This window comes from Acinonyx jubatus, chromosome E2, assembly GCF_027475565.1.
Source record: "Acinonyx jubatus isolate Ajub_Pintada_27869175 chromosome E2, VMU_Ajub_asm_v1.0, whole genome shotgun sequence".
NCBI classification, from domain to species: domain Eukaryota; kingdom Metazoa; phylum Chordata; class Mammalia; order Carnivora; family Felidae; genus Acinonyx; species Acinonyx jubatus.
The window spans coordinates 48,914,766-48,937,280 of NC_069396.1; the positions used below are offsets into that span (position 1 = coordinate 48,914,766).

The 22,515-nt window shown below is 42.9% G+C and overlaps 1 protein-coding gene across 15 annotated transcripts in view; it reads left to right on the forward strand.

The window, feature by feature from the left end:
• Positions 1 to 22,515, forward strand: part of LOC106973657 (zinc finger protein 45) — a 92,259-nt gene that overhangs the window by 51,703 nt on the left and 18,041 nt on the right. For 4 of the 15 annotated variants that reach the window (XM_053209868.1, XM_053209867.1, XM_053209870.1 and 1 more), the window contains 2 exons: positions 1,275 to 1,391; positions 3,746 to 3,872. The exons of 1 other annotated variant lie outside the window; for it this stretch is intronic. In XM_053209868.1, the coding sequence (XP_053065843.1) occupies positions 1,275 to 1,391; positions 3,746 to 3,872 (244 nt within the window). Of the gene's footprint in view, positions 1 to 1,274; positions 1,392 to 3,745; positions 3,873 to 4,399; positions 4,493 to 11,912; positions 16,251 to 20,430; positions 20,603 to 22,515 lie in introns of those variants that run through there. 10 more of the 15 variants (XM_053209874.1, XM_053209875.1, XM_053209873.1 and 7 more) reach the window with 5 other exon arrangements.

A 22,515-nucleotide genomic window follows, 5' to 3' on the forward strand; every position in this document is an offset into this window, starting at 1 on the left:
TCGGACAGATGTTAGGTGGTATCTCATTGTAGTTTTGACTTGTATTTTTCCTAATGATGAGTGACATTGAGAATCTTTTCATGTGTCTGTTCGCCATCTATAGGTCTTTTTTGGAAAAATGTTCATGTCTTTTGACCATTTTTTAACTGGATTATCTGTTAAGTCCATCTGGTCAGTGTTTCATTTCAAAACCATTGCTTCCTTGTTGATTTTCTGCCTAAATGATTTGTCCATTGATGGAAGGGGAGTATTACAGTCCCCCACCATTATTGTATTATTATCAATGAATTCCTTTATGTTTGTTATTAATTGTTTTATATATTTGGGTGCTTCCATGTTGCAGGGGAAGACACTTGTCCACAACAATTTAAAAATTATTGTTCAGCTAACACAATATTAGGGAAGACAATGAAGCAGAGTTAACCGATTTTTCAAAGGTTATGAGTGACCTCAGAATAGTCAATGTCAGATTTGGATATCGTACAGTGTCTTTTGGTAGAAAATCATATTTATAAGAGAAATTTCACATTACAGAATGTCATCTTTTTCAATATTAGCTACAAAAATAAGAAACTCTGAGTGTATTCAAAGTGTTCTCCAGCTCTCAACAGCTCTAGGATTTGGAAATATTATTCTCCCATTTGTACAGATGACAAAATTAAGGGAAAGAGATGTTATTAAATTACCCAAGATGATACAACTAGTGAGAAGCGGAGGTAGAATTTGAACCCAGATATGATCGCCCCAGAGATGATTCTTAAGTGTTTTTTTTTTTTTAGCATTTATTTATTTTTGAGCAATAGGGATAGAGCTTGAGCAGGAGAGAGGCAGAGAGAGAGGGAGACACAGAATCCAAAGCAGACTCTAGGCTCTGAGCTGTCAGCACAGAGCCCGACACAGGGCTCGAACCCATGAACTGCGAGATCATGACCTGAGCCAAAGTCGGACGCTTAACCCACTGAGCCACCCAGGTGTTCTGCCCCAGAGATGATTCTTGTTGGGTGCATTATGTTGTCTCAATTTCCATCATATCAGAATCTCAGCTGCCACCTTGGAAGCCACAAGATGACACAAGTCAACACACCAAGTCAACACACAACAGTGAATGTGCATGGGGGGCAGGAATGGAGTCTCCATGCCCTGATCTGCTCTTCCAAGTTGTGTATGGCAGGAGCCACCCCAAGAAAGGGGCTCCTGGGTAATTCACAATAAGCATTCATGTGGGTGAGCATCGTCCCTGGTCACCCATTCATGTCCTTTTCTGCCTTTTCCAGACACTACCAGGCACAGATCTGCCTCAGCAGGACTCTATTCCCAGAATCTGTACATCTCCAGAAGTAGCAAGAGAAAATGACCACATTCAAGGTGCATATGGCTTCCCTTTCTTCCTGGTAAAATTCCATTTTACTCCTCAAAGTGTTACACATTTGTGTCTTTTCGTCGGTGACTCAAGGAGAGCACCAGGCTAAATGACCTGTTTGTTTTTTGTTTTTTTTTGTTTTTTTTGGTTTTTGGTTTTTGGTTTTTGTTAGCATGTGTTTTATTTTGCCATTATTCATTTTATTTGAAAACAAGTGTGGACAAATTAGTAGGAATGCTTGCTTCACTGCTGACACATTAACTATTTTTATTTCCCCATACTCTTTCTTGTGCACATTCATAGATTTATTCGCATTCATGATATACATCTAATGTAGACTTGTGTCTTTTTCATTTAGCATTATATAACAGCCATTATTTATAGTTGCTTCTAGACATTAAGGTGGCTTAGGAGTTTGTCGTAAGGCACACTGCATTGATCATTTTCCTGCCTGCAGGTTTTTCTCCAAAAAATCAATTCTCCAAACACGCTGCCTATTTTTTATCTTCAGTGTACTAAGAACTCAGTAACGAAAGAGTACACATGATACATGCCGTGTTAGGATTTTGTAGACAGATATTCAAATACAGCATAGTGCAATAGGCTCTAACCACTGCTTTATGCAAATATTGTTGGAGATTTTCACACAGGAAGAGCTAGATTCTGTCTTTCCTGTGTGTGAGTCATACCCTGCATGTCTCTTATTACTTACTGGTGTACTTAAAAAAAATTTTTTTGGGTGGGGGGCACCTGTGTGGCTCTGTCAGTTAAGCATCTGACTTCAGCTCAGGTCATGATCTCATGGTTTGTGAGTTCAAGCCCCGCCTTGGGCTCTGTGCTGACAGCTCAGAGCCTGGAGCCTGCTTCAGAGTCTGTGTCTCCCTCTCTCTCTGCCCCTCCCCTGCTCATGCTGTCTCTCTCTCAAAAAAAAAAAATAAAATAAACATTTAAAAAAAAAAAAAGAAACTTAAAAAAATTTTTTTGAAACTTTTTATTATCTTTATTTATTGTTATTATTTAATTATTTTGAGAGAAGGAGAGGGAGGGGCAAAGAAAGGGGGAGAGAGAGAGAATCCCAAGCAAGTTCTGCACTGTCAGCACAGAGCCCGATGTAGGGCTTGAACCCATGAATGGTTAAGATCGTGACCTGAGCCGAAACCAAGAGTCAGACACTTAACCAACTGAGCCATCCAGGCACCCCTGGTCTACTTTTATTCCTTCACGTATTGATGAGTTTTTTCAAAATAACATATAACCTTAGGTTTGTATATGTGTTTTTCAATAATAGATTTTATTTTTTTAGGGCAGTTGAGCACTGACAGTAAAATCCAGCAGAAAGTACAGAGATTGCCCGTGTACCCCCTGCCCCCACACACCCACAATCCCTCCCATTGTCAACATCCCCCACCAGAGTGGTGCACTGTTACAGTCGATGAACCTGTATTGGGACATCATCATCACCCAGAGTCCCTAGATTACATTAAGATTCACTCTTGATGTTGTTCTTTCTGTCGGTTGGGACTTTATAATGATATGGCCCCACCATTATAGTATCATACAGAGTAGTTTCACTGCTCTAAAAGATCCTGTGTTGCACCTATTTACCCCTCCCTTTCCCTAACCCCTGGCAACCACTGATCTCTTTACAGTCTCCACAGTTTTACCTTTTCCAGAATGTTATATGGTTGGAATTGTACAGTATATAACCTTTCAGATTGGCTGCTTTTACTTAGTAATATGAATTTAAGGTAAAAACATATCTTTCTTTTTTGTGGCTTGATAGTTGTTTTTTTCCCCCTTAAATTATATTCTGGTGTTGGGCACCTGGGTGGCTCAGTCAGTTGGTTGAGCATCTGACTTCGGCTCAGGTCACGATCTCACGGTTCATGGGTTCAGGCCCTGCATCGGGCTCTGTGCTGACAGCTTGGAGCCTGGAGCCCATTTTGGATTCTGTGTCTCCCTCTCTCTCTGCCTCTATCTCTCAAAAATGAATAAATATTAAAAAAAATTTTTTTTAAGTATATTCTGGTATGGATGTGCATAGTTTATCCATTCACCACCTAAGGGACATCTTGCTTGCCTCCAGCTATAAACTAAGGTATAACTTTAGTTTAAAATATCCAGTCTTGCTGGATTTGCCAGGCACTTAGTTCTGTCTCTGCATTTATTCCTCAGAGCTGTTGTATAAGGAGGTTCTTGATTGCATCTTCTACTTAAATATGTAAAATATAGGAAACCTGCTCAGGTTCACACAGGAAACCAACGGTCAAGAACATTAGCCATTCCGTTGAGTAAAAGTGACAGATAAGAAGATAGTATCTCAGCGCTATCCCTCTCAGTGAAGGTTGGTTGTAAGACTGAGGTTATATGTGCTTGGTGTTGTAGGAGGTAGTGACGTTCAAGGACGTGGCTGTGGTCTTCACGGAGGAGGAGCTGGGGCTGCTGGACCCCACCCAGAGGAAGCTGTACCGAGAAGTGATGCTGGAGAACTTCGGGAACCTGGTCTCTGTGGGTGAGGACATGAGCTCTCTGTAACTGAATGTTAGTCTCCAGGAGTAGCTTTGTATCCATGGGTTTTTGAGGCTTTGGGGCCCTTGAAATGGTTCTCTGAGTTTGGGGATATGACTTTCCTAATATATATGGGACACACAGCATTGTTTTGTTTTGTTTTGTTTTGATCAACGGGCAAGTTTTTGTTTTGTTGAAGAACTAAATGAACGGTATACAGCTCTACTTTTTGTATTTCTGACCCTATCATGAGTTATAAAACCAGTACAGGGAGCCCTATTATCAACTTTTAATGAAATAAACAAATGAGATACTAGCACGCTTTTCCCACTCTTCCAAAACATTGAAGAAGAGTAAGTATTTCCTAACATATATGTGTAGGAGACTTAGCAAATGATATTTCTTCAAATGAGTCATGAAAAAAGAAAGTTTGAAAAACACTGCTTCTGAATGCTTGAAGAATATGTAGTGGGAACCTAATTCTCCAGTGAATTTTACCTACAAAACACATATGACTTTGTGTGCTCGCAGGGCATCAACCATTCAAACAAGACATGGTCCACTTGGTAAGGGAAGGAAAGTTTTGGATGATGAAGTTAGCAGCTCAAGGAAAAGGCAATTCGGGTAAGATCCAAGTAACTGAGTCGTGGAGGCAACTCACCCATCTCTTTCACATTTTTCCATGCTCATTTCCATCACCTTGTTGTAAACTGCCAAACGTCTTTCCTGGATTATTACAACAGGCTTTTTATGGGTTGTCCTGCTTCCACACTTCCCATCCTACATGTGTTATCCATGGGAGCAGCCAAAGTGATCCTTAGGAAGTGTACGTGAGATTGCCATTCCTCTGTTCAGAATCCATTATGGCTTCTTTTTCCCCCTTAAAGTTAACCACTTAAAGTGGCTCTTTTTTTTTTTTTAATTAAAAAAAAAATTTTTTTAATGTTTATTTTTTTTTTTTGAGAGAGAGAGAGAAAGAGCTTGAGGTGGGGAGGGGCAGAGAGAGAGGGAGACACAGAATCCGAAGCAGGCTGCAGGCTCCAGGCTCCGAGCTGTCCGCACAGAGCCTGATGCGGGGCATGAACCCATGAACCGTGAGATCATGACCTGAAGTGACATCAGGTGCTCAATCGACTAATCCACCCACGTGCCCCTAAAGTGTCTCTTCGAGTCCTCCCTGGTCTGTTCTGCATCCCCACTCTCTCTCCTTTGAATACATCTCCTGTTCTCTCTCCATTTTTCTTTCTTTCTCAAGATTTTAAAAAATTTTTTAAATTTTTTAATTTTGTTAACGTTTATTTACTTTTGAGAGAGAGAGGGACAGAGCACGAGCAGGGGAGGGGCAGAGAGAAAGGGAGACCCAGAATCTAAAACAGGCTCCAGGCTGTGAGCTGTCAGCACAGAGCCCGACGCAGGGCTCAAACCCACAAGCTGTGAGATGACCTGAGCCAAAGTCAGACACTTAACTGACTGAGCCATCCAGGCACCTCAAGTTTCTTTTTATTTTTAAGTTGTCTCTACACCCAACATGGGGCTTAAACTCACAACTGAGATCAAGAGTCACATGCTCTTATCGATGGAGCCAACCAGGTGCTCCTCTCGCTCCGTTTCTCCACCCACATCGCCCTCCCTGCTGTTACCAGGACCTGCCAAGTATACTGTACTTTGCTTATTGCTGACTTTCCAAATTACTATGAGTGTAGTAGACTAAACGACAAAATTTTAAGGTGTGTTTATTCTTGAGGTGTGAACTTTGACACATCTCACTGGGATAATAGCAAGGTGCCTACAGAGCCGTGTTCCTCTTTGGATGCTCAAGGGGAGAGATTTTTCCCTCGGGCTACCAGCATGTGCGGCCTGCCCAGTTCTCGCCTCTCATTCTCCCTCCTCCGTCTTCGAAACCAGCGACACTGCATCTCCCTGACCGTTCTTGGGTACTCTCCCTCTGCCCCTCTTCTGCCTCTTGTGTCTGCTGCCTTTCAGGACCCTTCTGATTACATTCCTCCTGGATAATCCAGGACGATTGTCCTCTTTTTCTGATCAGCTGATCAGCAGCCTGCATTGCATCTGCAACCCAGGTAACGTAACAAAAGTTCACGGGTTCTGGGGATGGGACACGGACATCTTTCAGGAACCATTAAGTCTGTTACAGAAGCTTCTCCCTCAGGGTCCTTTACTTCTTTGCTCTGCCTGGAACAGTCTTTCCCCAAAACTTCCTGCCGGCTCTTCCCTTCTTCATTCTGGTCTCTGCAGAGTTTTACTACCATGACACAGGCCTTCTGACCATTCTGTTTAAAATACAATGCTGTCTTTACTCTTCCTGCCTTATATTGTGTCTCATATGTCTTTGCCTCTTACCCCTCTCTCTCCAGTGGATATAATCTTCAGGAGGAGAATTTTGATTGATTTGATTATTGATGTGTCCTCAGTGCCTAGACTAGTCCTGGGATATGGCAGATACCTGTAAATATTTATTGACTTAGTGAAGGACTTAATGGATAGGAGAAATGGACTGTATTTCTTGCTTGTGGTGATGCAGGATAGTTTATTTTTCTGAACGCTTATTACAGGCTTTTAAATTTATTAGTGCACTAAAAGGTCTTTCATTTGCAATGTGGAAAAAACTGCTGAAGACCAATTTATCTATGTCCAAAGTTTTTCCACCCCATTTTCAACGAAACAGCCCAAAGAAACATCCAGACCTTCTCTAAGAAACCAGTGCGTAGGCTTCCTTTTCACCCAGTCACTCCATGACTCATGGAAACCGCTAATAAGTGATCCATAAACCAGAGTGAGTTGAAGATACTGCAGAACATGTCTTGTCCTCAAATGGCCGGCTCTCCGGTTTCTACTTATTTAGATGTAATCACACTTAAGTTTGATTCTTTATGTACCCTTGACTTGTATCACAAGGAAATTTCTTTTTTGATGTTTAAAATATTTATTTATTTACTTTTTATGTATTTTTAATTTATATCCAAGTTAGTTAACATACAGTGTAATAATGATTTCAGGAATAGAATTTAGTGATTCATCACTTACTTTGAACACCCAGTGCTCATCCCAACAAATGTCCTCCTTAATGCTCCTCACCCATTTAGCCCATCCCCCCCCCCCCAACACCCCGCCAGCAACCCTCAGTTTGTTCTCTGTATTTAAGAGTCTCTGATGGTTTGTTCCCCTCCCTGTTTTTATATTATTGTTGCTTCCCTTCCCTTATGTTCATCTGTTTTCACAAGGAAACTTCTAAGCACTGTGCTTGTGACCATACAGGCAAACATGCCTTCCCTATGGCTTTCCTTTTATAGGGGGCGTAGTCATTTCTGGAAAGAAATACTTCTTTTTTAAAAGGTTTTTATTGTAATTCCAGTTAATGTACCATGTTACATCAGTTTCAGGTGTACGATACAGTGATTCAGCAATTCCATACATCATCTCATGCTCATCACAACAGATGCACTCCTTGATCCCCCATCAGCCATTTCACCACCCCCCCCATCTCCCTTCTGGTAACTACCAGTTTTTTCTCTGTAGTTTCTTGGTTGGTCTCTGTTTGTTTTCCCCCCTTTGTTCATTTGTCTTCTTTCTTAAATTCCACAGATGAGCGAAATCACATGGTATTTGTCTCTCTTTGACTCATTTTACTTAGTATTGTACTCTAGATCCATCCATGTCATTGCCCATAGCAAGATTTCGTTCTTTCTTCTAGCCAGATAATGTTCCATTGTGTATATATACCACATCTTTATCCATTTACCGGTTGATGGACACTTGGGCTGCTTCCACAATTTGGCTATTGTTAATAACACTGCTATAAACATAGGGATGCATGCACGTATCCCTTTGAACTAGTTTTTTAATATTCTTTGGGTGAATAGCTGGTAGTGCAATTGCTGGATGGCAGGTTAGCTCTGTTTTTAACTTTCTGAGGAGCCCCCATACTGTTTCCACAGTGGCTGAACCAGTTTGCATTCCCACCAACAGTACACAACTCCTCACCAACACTTGCTGTCTTCTGTGTTTTTGATTTTAGCCATTCTGACAGGTCTTTTGATAGGGATTGCATTAAATATGTAGATTGCTTTGGGTAGTACAGACATTTTAACAGTTATTTGCTCTTTCAGTCTCAGAGCATGGGATGTCTTTCCATTTCTTTGTGTCGTCTTCAGTTTCTTTCATCAGTGTTTTATAGTTTTCAGAGTATAGGTCTTTCACTTCTTTGGTTAGCATAATTCCTACGTATCTCATTATTTTTAGTGCATGTGTAAATGGGATTGATTCCTTAGTTTCTTTTTCTGCTGCTTCAATACTGGTGTGTAGAAACTCAACGGATTTCTGTACATTGAATTTGTATCCTGTGACTCCACTGAATTCATTTATCAGTTCTGGCAGTTTTTTGGTGGAATCTTTCAGGTTTCCTATATAGGGTATTATGGCTTCTGCAAATAGTGAAAGTTTGACTCTTCTTTACTGATGTGTATGCTTTTTATTTCTTTCATTTATTTATTTATTTTTAATGTTTATTCATTTTTGAGAGAGAGAGAGACAGAGACAGACAGACAGAGCACGAGCAGGGGAGGGGCAAAGAGAGGGAGACACAGAATCCGAAGCAGGCTCCAACCTCTGAGCTGTCAGCACAGAGCCCGACGTGGGGCTCGAACCCGCAAACCATGAGATCATGACCTGAACTGAAGTCGGACACTTAACCGACTAAGCCACTCAGGTGCCCCCCAGGTGCTCTTCAGATCTCCCGTTTCCGTGCTGTATGTCCGTGGGCTGTTTGTCCTGCTTTCCTTCCAAGAGCAGCCCCAAAGACTTCAGGCTGTCCCCAAGCCAAGCCTGCTGACTTACAGCTCCAGGCTTTAAGCACCGCTGGTTGCAAGAACTCATGAAATTTGGCCCCTCTTGCTTTCCAAGCCAATTGCCGTGGGGATTCATTTTCCCCGTGCACTCCCATGTGCTTGTCTGTCTCACCCACTTCTCCACAACTACAGCTCCCTCTTCACCACAGCAGCCATGATCCGTTTCTCTCCCAAACTGTGTCCCCACACTTCCTGACTTCTCTGTGGCTTCTTCTCTACCTTTAGTTACAGAGTTTGTGCTGCCATTGTTCAGGTTGATTTCTGGGGTATTTAGGATGTCTCATAGTTATCTACTTGTATTCATGGGACAGTTCATGGGTACTCTTATTCCATTGCCATCTTCCTTCTTCCCCTCAAATACTTCTCTTTTAAAAAAATATTTTTTAAAGTAATTTCTACGCTTGAACTTACAACACCAAGATCAAGAGTCATGTGCTTTACTGACTGACCCAACCAAGCACCCCTAGAACATCTTTTTTTTTTTTTTTTTTTAATATTTTAAAAGTTTATTTATTTTTAAAGAGACAGAGGCAGCATGAGCAGGGGAGGGGCAGAGACAGGGAGAGAGAGAGAGAGAGAGAGAGAGAATCCCAAATAGGCTCTGCACTGTCAGCACAGAGCCCAACACGGGGCTCAAACTCCCGAACTGTGAGATCATGACCTGAGCCAAAACCAAGAATCGTATGCTTAACCGACTGAGCCACCCAGGCGCCCCAAGAAAATCTTTTTTAAAAATGAGGATTCTGATGTCTTTTCCTAGATAGCTGCCCAACAAGTGGAGAAAAAAAAAAAAAAAAATCTCAACTTCCTGATCTCTCAAGATAGTAATCAGCTTGAAAGGTTTTGTTTTGCACAGTTTGCCCATCTACGGCGCACTGGCATCTTACAAAGCCTACACCCACCCCACTGTTGCCAAGTTTCCTCTCCATGTGCCAGAAGGGGAGGAGATGAAAGTAACCCCAGTCACACAGCTGAATGTTGTCTATACCTGATCATTTTGGTCAAAAATTAAGGTATCTATTTCTGCACCTTTATTTTCTACAAATTTAGCCATTAAAGAATAATCATTTCACATGATTTCCATACATTTATCATGAAGCCTATTGTTTCATCTGCAATTGATGAACATTATAACCTGGAAAGTATCAGGAAACAGCCCACTCAAAATTGTCACATCCTTGGAGAGACTTCTTATATCCCCCGCCCAAAGAAAACTATTTTAATGTTTATTTATTTTTGAGACACACACACACACCCACAAAGTGTGAGCAGGGGAGGGGCAGAGAGAGAGGGAGACACAAAAGCTGAAGCAGGCTCTAGGCTCTGAGCCGAGGGCACAGATCCTGATGCAGGGCTTGAACCCACGAACCATGAGATCATGACCTGAGCTGAAGTCGGATGCTTAACCAACTGAGTCACCCTGATGCCCCAAAGAAAACTATTTTAAAGGGACAGTTTATTAAATATAACCATAAACTAGCATCTACCAAGAGGTGCATACACACCTATTAGTATTTTTCCAAGTTTTTGCCCTTAGGACTTTCCATTTGAACGCTTTGTTTAATTATAGACTTGCTGAGTTCCTGAACTAAGTTTTCAAACTTTTTAGAGCACAAGCCCTACTAGGAAATGCATCTTTCAGTGTATCCAAAAGAAACATTTCATTTGTGCGTAGGTTTATGTGTACAACTTTATAAGAATTCTTGCAATCACCCCATTCCTATGAATAATGATACTCTGATGATTTCTGTCCCTTTTTTTCTAAATGCTTATTGAATGATTTTAAATTTATTTTACAGCCAACTAAAAGGCTATAGTTTTCAGTCAGAAAAACTCATGTGAAAGCCCAGTATTCTACATCCAAAGATTTTCCACACTCCGTTTAGTATGAGACAGTCCAGAAGCCTCAGAAGAAACCAGTGCATAAGCCTTTATGTATCCTTTCCACCCCTCGCGGTTCTTGCCATCTTCCAGTTCTTTCATTAGGAACACCACCCTCCTTGTATTCCTGTGGGGTACAAATTTCTGACCTCACAGTAAAACTGCAGTTTCCTGTCCCTTTTTAATTTCATGTATCTTAATTAAGTTACTACATATATTAGCACAAAAATAAGATGAGCTATACATACTGTGTAGAATTTGCAGGAATACTTAGAACATATAGATATAATCAGTTCTGGGTGCTTGATATATAGGATTGCAAAGAGTCTAAGCAACTGTAAGGTTTCGAGGGACAGTTCACACAGACCTCCTGTACTTGACACCAACTAAAAGTTTGAGGGGTTCCCAAAATTGCCTTCAGATTGAATAATTTTCTAAAAGGGCTGGTAGAATTCACTGAAAGCTGTTATGCTTAGTTTATTATAGGAAAGGCATGAGAAAAAGCATAGGAGAGAGAGTTTAGAGAAGTACCATATGCAGTTTCCATTGTCTTGTCTCCATAGAATCAGGGATGTGTTATTGTGTTACTTTCCAAAATGAAAGTGTACAGGTATACACAGGATATTGGCAATTAGGGAAACTCATGTGATCCTCAGTGTCCAGAGTAATTATTGGAGCTCTGTCACATGACCATTCGGTATAGACTGAATGGTTTCATATGGTTATTCTCAGGCTCTTGGTCCATGCTACCAGGTAATTGAAAGCCCCGCCCAACATCATGTTCTTAGTTTTTCTGGTGTGGTCAGTGTCATCCCTAAATCATATTGTTAAAGTAATCTAATGTGACTGAAGTCCCTATTGCACTCATTTCAGGCATGACATTCCAGGGGCTTAGAACGGTCTCTTTGATGTTGAGGACAGGCCTCGTTGTTTACGTAACTTATTTGCTGCATATTTTACTATTTAAGAATTTACACCGATTTATGAAATTGAGTGGAAGTCGCAAAATTAATACGTATCATTATCGTTTTTGTTAATTCTTTGATTTCTAGCTTGTCCATTACATATGAGGCTTGGCATGATGCTAAATTTGTTTCATTGGTGCTTAGTGGATAGGACCCTACTGGATTACCTCTTGGTGTCTGTAGGCATTTAAACCAGAGACCATGGTACACACTAGAAGGATGTAGGGAATATTCCCTGGGTTCATTAAACTCTCATGCTCTTTCCTAACTGTTAAATCTTGAGGACACCGAACAAAGCCTTCATTTGCCCACATCTCTGCATTCTTTGTCTTTTAGGAGACAAAATCCAACACAAGATGGAGACTATTCCTAAAGTGGAACCACATGAAGAACTTTCTTGCTGGCAAATCTGGCAGCATATTGCAGATGACTTAACCTGGTGTCACAACTCCATGATAAAGAGTTCTCAATTCCACAGACAATGGGATTTACCCAGCCACGTTGAGGCAGCACGGTCTAAAACCCACACAGGCCAGAAGACTTCCCTGGGAAATGAGTGCAAAAAGATCTTTAGTGATACCTCCCACTGTGATCTTCAACACATAAACTCAGGGGAGAAGTCTCACACATGTCGCGAGTGTGGGAAATGCTTCTTTTATAGCTCAGCGCTTCGTATTCATCAGAGAGTTCACCTGGGAGAGAAACGGTATAGGTGTGAGGAGTGCGGTAAGGAATTCAGTCAGAGCTCATGCCTGCAAACTCATCAGAAAATCCACACCATAGGGAAGCCATTCAAATGTGGGGAATGTGGGAAAGGCTTCAGTCGTAGATCAGAACTTAGTAATCATTGCAGGTTACACTCGGGAGAGAAACTTTATAAGTGTGAGGGATGTGGAAAGGCCTTCATTAATGCTTGCCATCTTCAGGACCATCAGAGAGTCCATACCGGGGAGAAGCCATTCAAGTGTGATATCTGTGGTAAGAACTTCCGTCGTAGATCAGCACTTAATAGTCATTGTGTGGTCCACACGGGAGAAAAACCATACAAGTGTGAGGAGTGTGGGAAGTCCTACACTTGGCGTTCACGTCTTCGTATCCATAAGAAGGTCCACATGGGACAGAAACCATACAAATGTGAAGAATGTGGAAAGAGCTTCTTTTCTAGGACACATCTTTATTATCATCGGAGGTTCCACACAGAGGAGAAACCTTATAATTGTAAGGAATGTGGGAAGAGCTTCAGGTGGGTCTCACCTCTTTTGACACATCAGCGAGTCCACAGTGGAGAAAAACCATTCAAATGTGAAGAATGTGGGAAGGGATTTGGTCAGAAATCGTGCCTGCAAGCTCATCAGAAAGTCCACACCAGAGAAAAGCCATACAAATGTGAGGAATGTGGGAAGGGCTACAAGACGAGCTTGGATCTTGATGTGCACCAGAGCGTCCATTTGGGAGAGAACCCATACACCTGTAGGACATGTGGTAAGCACTTCACTAGGACCTCAAATCTTAAAGTTCATCAGAGAGTCCACACTGGAGAGAAACCGTACAAATGTAATGTGTGTGGTAAGGTCTTCAGTCAATCTGGACATTTAAAATCTCATCAGAGAGTTCACACAGGGGAGAAACCTTACAAGTGTGAGATATGCAGTAAGCAGTTCAGTTCAAGTTCGTATGTTAAAATTCATCACAGAATCCACGTTGAGGATAAATCTCATTCTGTCTCATAGGAGGGAAAACATTTGTTTCATTAAAGTGAATGTTTCAGCCATAGCTGAATGCATCCTGGTGATCCCAAGGTCACATAAGTGGTGTAGCGTACAAGGTACAAGAACCTTGGCAGTTGTAGCTATCACTCAAGAAAAAGGCCTAAATATAACAATTTCTTTAGGCCTTTATCAGATTCTAATGGTGGATGTTAAAATCGATGTCCCCTGAAATAGAAGCTTCATGAGGGCAGGGAGTTTGTTTGCTGCTGAATCTCTACAATCAGCATTGAATAGCACTCTGTGTATGCACTTAGTACACATTTGTTAAATGAATCAAAAGGAAGAGAGAATTAGGGAAGATTGTGGAGTAGGAGGACGCTAAGCTCCTCTCCTCTCATCGATGCAACTAGACAACACTCACATCAGCGTAAATAACCCAGAAATTGACCCCGACACTGGCAGAACAAAGTCAGCATCTAAAGGTGTAGAAGAGGCCATATCAGAAAAGGTAGGAAGGGCAAAGATGCAGTTTGGGAGTGAGCCAGACTGGCCCTCTGTGGAGGGGAAGGAACCAGTGGTGTAGAGAAGACAAAAAACAGACTGTCACACTGGGGAGCCCACATGGGGAAGATGAATCCCTGTAACGCTTGGCTTTGAAAGCGAGAGGGGCCAAATGGCATGAGTTCTTAGCAGCCAGCTGGACTTAAAGCCTGGATTTCCAGTGTCTGTGGGCCGGGCTCTGGGAGAGCACGATGAACAGCTGGTGGAGACACAACCAGGAATCAAGTTTGGCAAATGCCAGGGGCAGACAGCAGGGACAGCAATTTACTGAGTGTGGCCTGGAGAGGCAGGGATCATGGGGACACTCCTTTGGGAACAAAGGAGGGAACCATTTCCCTCCCTGGTCCCCCCAGCATAAGCACATGGGTACCTGCTGGAACCAGCACGGCGCCCACACTCCTTACCTAACTTGGTTACACCAGCCCCTGCCCCCCTGTGCTCTGGTGGGTCTGCCTTTCCCAATCACACCTGCTTCAGTCCCGGCACTGTGAAGACCAGAGCAAGCCTACCTTGTCTCCTGACCTGTGTGTTTTGCAGAACATCAGTTCCAGAGGTGGCAGCTTCAACAGGTCTCATTTCACAAACAGACCAGCACATATCATTAAAATGGGCTCTACCCAGCTGGGACCAAACACTGCCCACAATAGGCAAAGAGAGCCTCTGCAGGTGACCAGACTGAATAAAAAGAGCCCAGGACACAGCACTGGGGCACAGGCAACACACATAGGAGACCCTGCCCCTGAAGCGACAGGTCCCAGGAAACAGGAGACCGTGCACTGCAGGGCACTACAGGACTTGTTCTTCATAAGGGCATTACCTTCAAGAGCAAGAGACACAGCTGACTTTCCTAATATGCAGAAATAGACATGGAGACAAAATGAGATGGGAATATCTCCCAAATGAAAGTACAGGACCAAACCACAGCAAGAGACCTAAGCGAAATGGATATAAGTAATATTCCAGACAGAGAATTTAAAGTAAAGATCACAGATACTCACTTGGTTTGAGAAGAGTGGAGGACATCACTGAGACCCTTAATAGATTAAAAAGAACCAAGCAGAGATGAACACAATAAATTAAAAATGCACTTGATGGGATAAGAAGAAGGTGAGATGAAACAGGAATGAATGAATGTCCTGGAAGACAGAGTAATGGAAAGTAAGCCACACAAATGAGAGGAAGAAAATCATGGAGATTGAGGATAGGGAACTCAATGACTCCATCAAGCATAATCGCATAATAACATTTGCATTAAAGGGACCCCAAAAGGAGAGAAAAGGGGGCAGAAATTTTACCTGAAGAAATAATAGCTGAAAACTTACCTAATGTGAGGAAGGAAACAGATAACCAGATCCAGGAGGCAGAGATCCACCCAAAAAATCAGCCCAAGGATGTCCACACCAAGATACATATTTGTTAAAATGGCAAAAAGTGATAAAATATTTTAAATGAACCAAAGAGGCAAAATGTGCAATCTTTACAAATTGTATCTGGAAAAGGAAACCAGCAAAAAAACTAATAAATAATTCTGAGGAACAAATAGTTGAAATGCAGAAATACACTGAGTACTGTGTTCCACAGCATTATTTTGGTAGTTTCCTATTATGGTTGGCTCTGGCTATCAGCCTGTGTTCTGAGGTTGAGTTCTTATTTTTCATGTCTTGGTCTCATATCCCATTGGTTTACGCAGTAGCAGTTGAACTCTTGTGATTTTTCTCACATTGCAGACTGAAACAATTTAACTTCACAATAACTGGCCACTGCACATATCTTAATGGAATTTTCTCAACAAAGTTAAGGCAAGGGTTCAAAGAAACACTAAAAACATCAGATTTATATAGTAGTGATAAAAACATTTTTCTTAATTTTGAATTTGTCATTGAGTTTTAAATTTCTGCATTTCCATGTAGTCTTTGATATGATTGCCTTCTAATTGTAGGATTTTTTTTTAATCAAACTTCTGTGGTAGAAATTTATGCCAATTTGAAGGACATTTAATTTGTCAGCTTCCCATATTTTCCCCTCATCCCCATGAAAATAAATACTAGAAAAATTTGGGATTTGGTGATTGCATCAAATACATTAATTACAGGGTGCAGAAATGACATATGTTTTTCTTGGTGACAATAAAAACATTTTTTTGAAAAGCAGTATACTTCAGAATGTGTAACATGCAACTTCGATCTGGAAATCGTACTATAGGAAACATACTATGAGATTCAAACAATGAAAAGATGAATACCACATCAGTAATGTCACAGAGTTTTAACAATGGATATAACAAGTGTTCAATAAGAATTTGTTTAAATTTCATATATTCCCGTAATAACATGGGGCCATTAAATTAATGTCAAGGATATGTAATAGCAGGAGAAGAACATAATAAAAGCTTTGTGAAATCAGACCATAGCCTTCATAGTGTAATAAGTTCATAATTCTGTGTATTATGTGTTTATAGACATACATCACATAGAAATGGATACTCTAAATGATATTCTTTGGCAAGGAGTATTTGGTGGCATTTTCCATTCTGTAATTCTACTGTGTGTTTTTATTTCTCAGTGAACATCGATTTGATCAAACTGGCAAATTACAATAGAATTTGAAAGATGATTAGGAGTCCCTTATAGTTGGGTCACCTACTAAGATTGTTCTGCATTATCATATGGCAGATAAGATCAAAACTAAGGAATAAGACACAATTTGTATTCACAGATAAACTAATGAGTATGGTCAACCATGTTTGTTGTTGATGCACAAGATTCATCTTGAGGCATAAGCCAGGGAGCAGGCAAATACTGGAGATAGTAAAGTGGTTATGTTGTGGAGGTTAAGAAAAATGCTTTGAAGAAAAAATGTGCATGGGTAGGGATCTTACAGAGCATTATAGCATTGGAGCCTCTAAGGAGAAAGAAGCTTTGGATGCCATTCCACACTCCGTGGATGCCATGGTGATATTTTAAGTGTATTGACTGAGGGGTTTACTTACAAAGTGTATCTAATAGATTCATTTTCATAATCAATTTTCTGGGCTGTATCTCCACAGAATACTAGATACTGTGATCCATGCTATCTCAATTTGCGTAGTGGCTTGAGGGTCCCTTCTACCACCTTCAGGTTCTGTGACTTGCTGAGAGGACACAGAATATAGTTGGATTTAGGACTATATTTCAGTGAAAGAATACATGTGTGAAATGTCTACAATAGGACTGCAAAAGAAAGGGGTTTTAAAAGGGGTTCTTTAAAAAAAATATTTATCCATTTTTGGTAGCATGCGTGGGGGAAGCACAGGGACAGGGGGACAGAGGATCCGAAGTGGACTCTGCACTGACAGGAGCAAGCCCAGTGTGGGGTTTGAACTCACAAACTGAGATCATGACCTGAGCCAAAGTCGGATGCTCAACCCACTGAGCTACCCACGCACCCCTGAGAACCTAGGGTTCTTGTTGTTTTTTTTTTTCTTTTTTTAATGTTTATTCATTTTTGAGAGACACAGACCGTGTGAGTGGAGGAGGGGCAGAGAGAGAGAGAAAGTCACAGAAGCTGACGCAGGCTCCCGGCTCTGAGCTGTCAGCACAGAGCCCGACGTGGGGCTCGAACCCACGACCTGTGAAATCATGACCTGAGCCGAAGTCGGACGCCTAACCGACTGAGCCACCCAGATGCCCCTGAGAACCTAGGGTTCTTAATGAGGGCTGGTCATGTAGGCGCCATCTACTTAGCACGTGACAAAATTCAAACCTTCAACAGAAAGCGGATGTTCAAAAGAAACCTTGTTGCACAGTTGAGACACAGTGAACAGCTCTGACCAGTGATGGACGGAGTAAGTCTTCCCAAATCCATGTTCCCTGACACCAGCCAAAATCCAGCCTTGCAAGCAGGCCTAAGGATCATATATAATAGCAAACCTACTACTCCTCAGGGGATGTGCCAAAACGCTTAATTCATCCAGAAACACACCAGTAGTTGGACAAGTTGGGCTTATTATTTGTTGCAGTGGAGTACACCCACCAGGGAAAACCATGAAGCGTCACGAGAGAAAGAGGGTGTCAGAAAGAATCTATTCTAGGATTTGAGCTCTGTTTGAGTGGTTTAGGGAAGGCCTAAAGAAGCAGGGTTCCTGGAGATGAACTACCGTCGGAAAGCAGGAGGAATTCTAAGAGTGAGTATTTCAATAGGTGTTACCTTTTGGGAAGGCAGCCTGGAACAAGAATAAAGGTCCAAGTGACAAAGAAGTAGCCGTCACCCATCTAGCAAAAAAGGGATGCTTGGCATTGTGTGATGGCACAGTGACCTCGTTTTTGTGTGCATCTCAACAAAATTAAGAAGGGGACTTGTTTCGTCTCACTTTACCATGGTCTCAGAGAACGCTCATTTGAGGATGGTATTCTGTGATTCATTTATGTCCCAAAGGAGACTAACATGGCCTAGCTTCGAGGGCTACACCAGCTTCCAGATGTCGGGCCGTTTCGTTTTTAGTTCTCAGTCCATCCAATGTAACATTCTACAGCCATCATTTGGAAGGAGTTAGACTTTTTTCAAAAATTTTTTTAAATGTTTCTATTTATTTTTGAGACAGAGAGAGACAGAGCATGAGCAGGGGAGGGGCAGAGAGAGAGGGAGACACAGAATCCGAAGCGGGTTCCAGGCTCCCAGCTGTCGGCACAGAGCCCGACGCAGAGCTCAAACTCACGGTGAGATCATGACCTGAGCTGAAGTTGGCTGCTTAACCGACTGAGCCACCCAAGCGCCCCTAGACTTTCAAAACTGGTATTACAAAATGTTCAGCTTATATGGTTATAGAACATGAGACTTCATTTTATTTTTCAATTACTTTTTTTTTAGACAAAGAGATTGTGTGTTTGTGGGGGGTGGTCAGAGGGGCAGAAGGAGAAAGAGAATCTTAAGTAGGCTCCACACCCAGCACAGACCCTGACAAAGGGCTTGATCTCACCACCGTGAGATCATGCCCTGAGCCAAAATCAAGAGCGAGACACTCAACCAACTGAACCACCCAGGCACCCTGAGACTTCATTTTAAAAATTAAATATAGGGGCGCCTGGGTGGCTCAGTCAGTTGAGCGTCCGACTTCGGCTCAGGTCATGATCTCACAGTCAGTGAGTTCGAGCCCCGCGTCGGGCTCTGGGCTGATGGCTCAGAGCCTGGAGCCTGCTTCCGATTCTGTGTCTCCCTCTCTCTCTGCCCCTCTCCAGCTCATCTGTCTCTCTTAGAAACAAATAAACATTAAAAAAATTCTTTAAAAAAATAAATAAATAAATAAAAATTAAATATATATGTTGATAGATAGCTAGATATAGATAGATATATATATTGATATATGTTTATGGGGAGACAATTTTTATCTTCAGGAGGAAGGATTCTAGGTGCATTTTTCTTATTTTGCTTCATACTATTTTTAGTTTTTAGTAACATACATCTTTTAAAATTAACTATATGCAATAAAATAACTATAAAATATAAGATATTTTTATCAGAAAGTATAAAGGAAAAAACTCAATACTAAAATATGCTCTCTCACCTACAGAATCCTCCTCCGTGATTTGCCTTTAAATCATGGGCTTTGGGTGTCAGAATAACTCCAATGTCAAGTTCTGCAGCTATTACCCTTGCTTTGAGATACTGGACAATTCTGTAACTTCACAGAAGCTTGACATGTTCACCTCCAAAGTAGGGATAATAATTTAAAATTTTTTTTATTTTAGAGAGAGAGTGAGCGAGAGCACACACACACACACACACACACACACACACACACACACACACACACACACACACGGGAGGGGCAAAAGGAAAGAATCCCAAGCAGGCTCCCTGATCAGCGCAGAGGCCAACGTGGGGCTGGATCCCACCACCCTGAGATCATGACCCGAGCCAAAATCAAGAATCACATGCTCAACCTGCTGAGCCACCCAGGCACCCCGGGATAACAATTTTAATATACAGTTTAAATAAGGGAAGCGTGCTTTTCCATGAGGACAAGCTTCCACTTGGGCCCTAAATTCCTCCCAAGTCTGTGGTGTGTCTGGAGTAGAAGCGGGTAACTTCCTCGCTTCTCACCGCCCCTCCCGAATAATTCTGCCTCACCCATTCTTTGAACTCTGTTTTGGCCTCATATCGTCAGATTACATTAAACATCCTCCCCCTCTCAGTCGTCTAGTGTCCCTTAAGCAATCATTCCCCGTTAATTTCTTGAAGATTGCACCTCCTCACCTAATCCCTTTCCAACAACACTCCTGTCACAATTGGAGGCATTTCGAATTCGGAAGTCGTGTCCATGGAATAATTTCGCTGAAGACTCAGGCAGAGGTAACGCAGACTCTTAACATGGAAACCCGTATTACCACCTAGGAAGTCGGGACTGCGTGACCCCTTCCATTCTGGCAGTTGGGGAAGCGTAGACAAGGAGCTTCCAGCAGCCGCAACTTGCTTAGGAGCGCGAGCCTAAGAACGTTTTGCCTTTAGCATTCTGGGAGATGTAGTCCCCGCGCTCCGTGTAGTCGCGCTCACTTCCGCTCAGGAAGGCGGGTCTGGTGCATCCTGGGAGATGTAGTCCAGAAGCTCCAGGTTCTCGCGGGCACTTCCGCTGGGGGAGTGGGAGGTTGCTCCTGAATTTTCTATGGGAGCGGTGCGTCAGTTCCGCCTCTCCCAGCGCTTCCAAACTTCCTGAATCTGTGCTTGGAACCTGCAGCGACAGGGCGGCTTAGGGGGGAAAAAAAGCCTGAGCGGAGCACGCAGGTATTAGCGGGGGGGAAGGCAGTGGTGTGCGTCTCTGGGGGAGTCTCTGCGTTCGTGGTGGGTCCCGAGGCCCGGGGTGGGGCGTGGGGTGGGGTCACCTACCGCCTGGCTTGAGTTGCCGCTTGTCTCAGCTCGCCCCGTCCGCCTCCCTACACCCACGCGTGCCTGTGCTTCCTGGTGTTCCAGGATTAAGAGGTGGTGAAAGAGGACTTCAGCTGCCTCCATTTTGACCTCAAACTTTCTGGTTGGCTTCTTTCCAGCTTGTCTCTTGGCGCAGGTGGCACAGCCTTGAGGGCAGAGCAGCCCCTGGTGAGAACCTAAACTAACCCCTCAAGCCGTAAGGGCTGCCCTGCGCCAGCAAGACCCCGTTTGTGATTGACCCCAAGATAGTAATCCATTTGACCTTCGCTGCCCACCTGCAGTACCCGCCCGCCTTCACCCCACCTTTTGCTTGTATAAACCTGGACGTATTTTCAGGCACTTTGAAGACAGTCTTGGAGCCGTTAGTCTGCAGTCTTTTGGCGTTCGCCTTACTGAGATAAATTCTTTTCTTATTCACCTGGACTAGATTCTCTGCCTTCGGATTTTGTCAGCAGCGAGGGACCAAATGGGGTCTGTTTGGGACCTCCCCAAAGCCAGATGCTCTTGCCCCCTCCTCCCCACCCCGCCCCCGCTCGCCAGCTATGGCTGTGGAAATAAAAATCTCAAAACAGCTCCTGGCGTATGGTGAATGGTGATCTCTTTTTGGTATTAATTTCCCGAGCATCAGTCAAGTCCCCAGGTTAGGGTCACATATCCAACTGCGGTGATCTTTGCTCTTCTCTGATTCCTGCTGGATCAGGCTGCTGGATCATCCTGGGCCCCTTCTTTTAAAAAAAATTTTTTTTTTTAATGTTTTTATTTGTTTTTGGGAGAGAGACAGAGCATGAGTGGGGGAGGGACAGAGAGAGAGCGAGACACAGAATTCGAAGCAGGCTCCAGGCTCTAAGCCATCAGCACAGAGCCTAATGTGGGGCTCGAACCCACAAACTGTGAGATCATGACCTCAGCCGAAGCCGGACGCTCAACTGACTGAGCCACTCGGGCGTCCCATCCTGGGCCCCTTCTAATGTCTCTTTTCAGAAGGTGTGGGTAGTAACGGAACTAAGGTTGAGTTCCCACCTTGGTGACTCAGAAACCTTACCAGATTGAGTTGTTGCATAAAGAAAACTTTGATTTGCAAGCAAAGAAGGAAATCACAGGGGAATAGCTTCCGCAGCCGGGAATCCCCAAAAGAGGGTGGATGGGTTCCTTTTGTTTAGGGTTAGGATGGATAGGCTTGTCATGGTATGTAGAGGCAGGCATAGGGATGAGCATGCGCCCTAAGGAAACATGCCTATATGTTGTGTGTTATGTACATGAGGCTGAGGCTCCTCCTTGGGCAGAAATTTTAGGATTATAATGAGGTAAAGGTAATTGTAGGTCAGTCCAGAAGCCACTCCATGGTCCTTCTGTGCAGGCACGAGTTGGGGGTCTAGCGCAGAAGTTCTGGGTGGTCTGGGTCTGCGGCAGGTCTTGTCAGGGCAGTTGTCATCACCTGAGGTGGTTTCCGGTTTCATTCGCCGGAGTTAAGAGGTAAGCTAGAAAAGAGAGCTTAAGGGAAAATGTAAGACAGACGTGGGTGAGTACAAGCAGGTGGGCGTTAGATGTCAGGTCTTGGGGTCTAGTTGGTGATGAGGGTTGCTTCCAGATTGCATTATTATTATTATTATTATTATTATTATTATTATTATTATTTTAGAGAGAGAGAGCATGCATGAGTTGGGGAGAGAGGCACAGGGAGAGAGAGAATCTTAACAGGCTCCACAACCCTGGGATCACGACCTGAGGCGAAATCAAGAGTCTCTTGCACAACCAACCAGCTGAGTCACCCC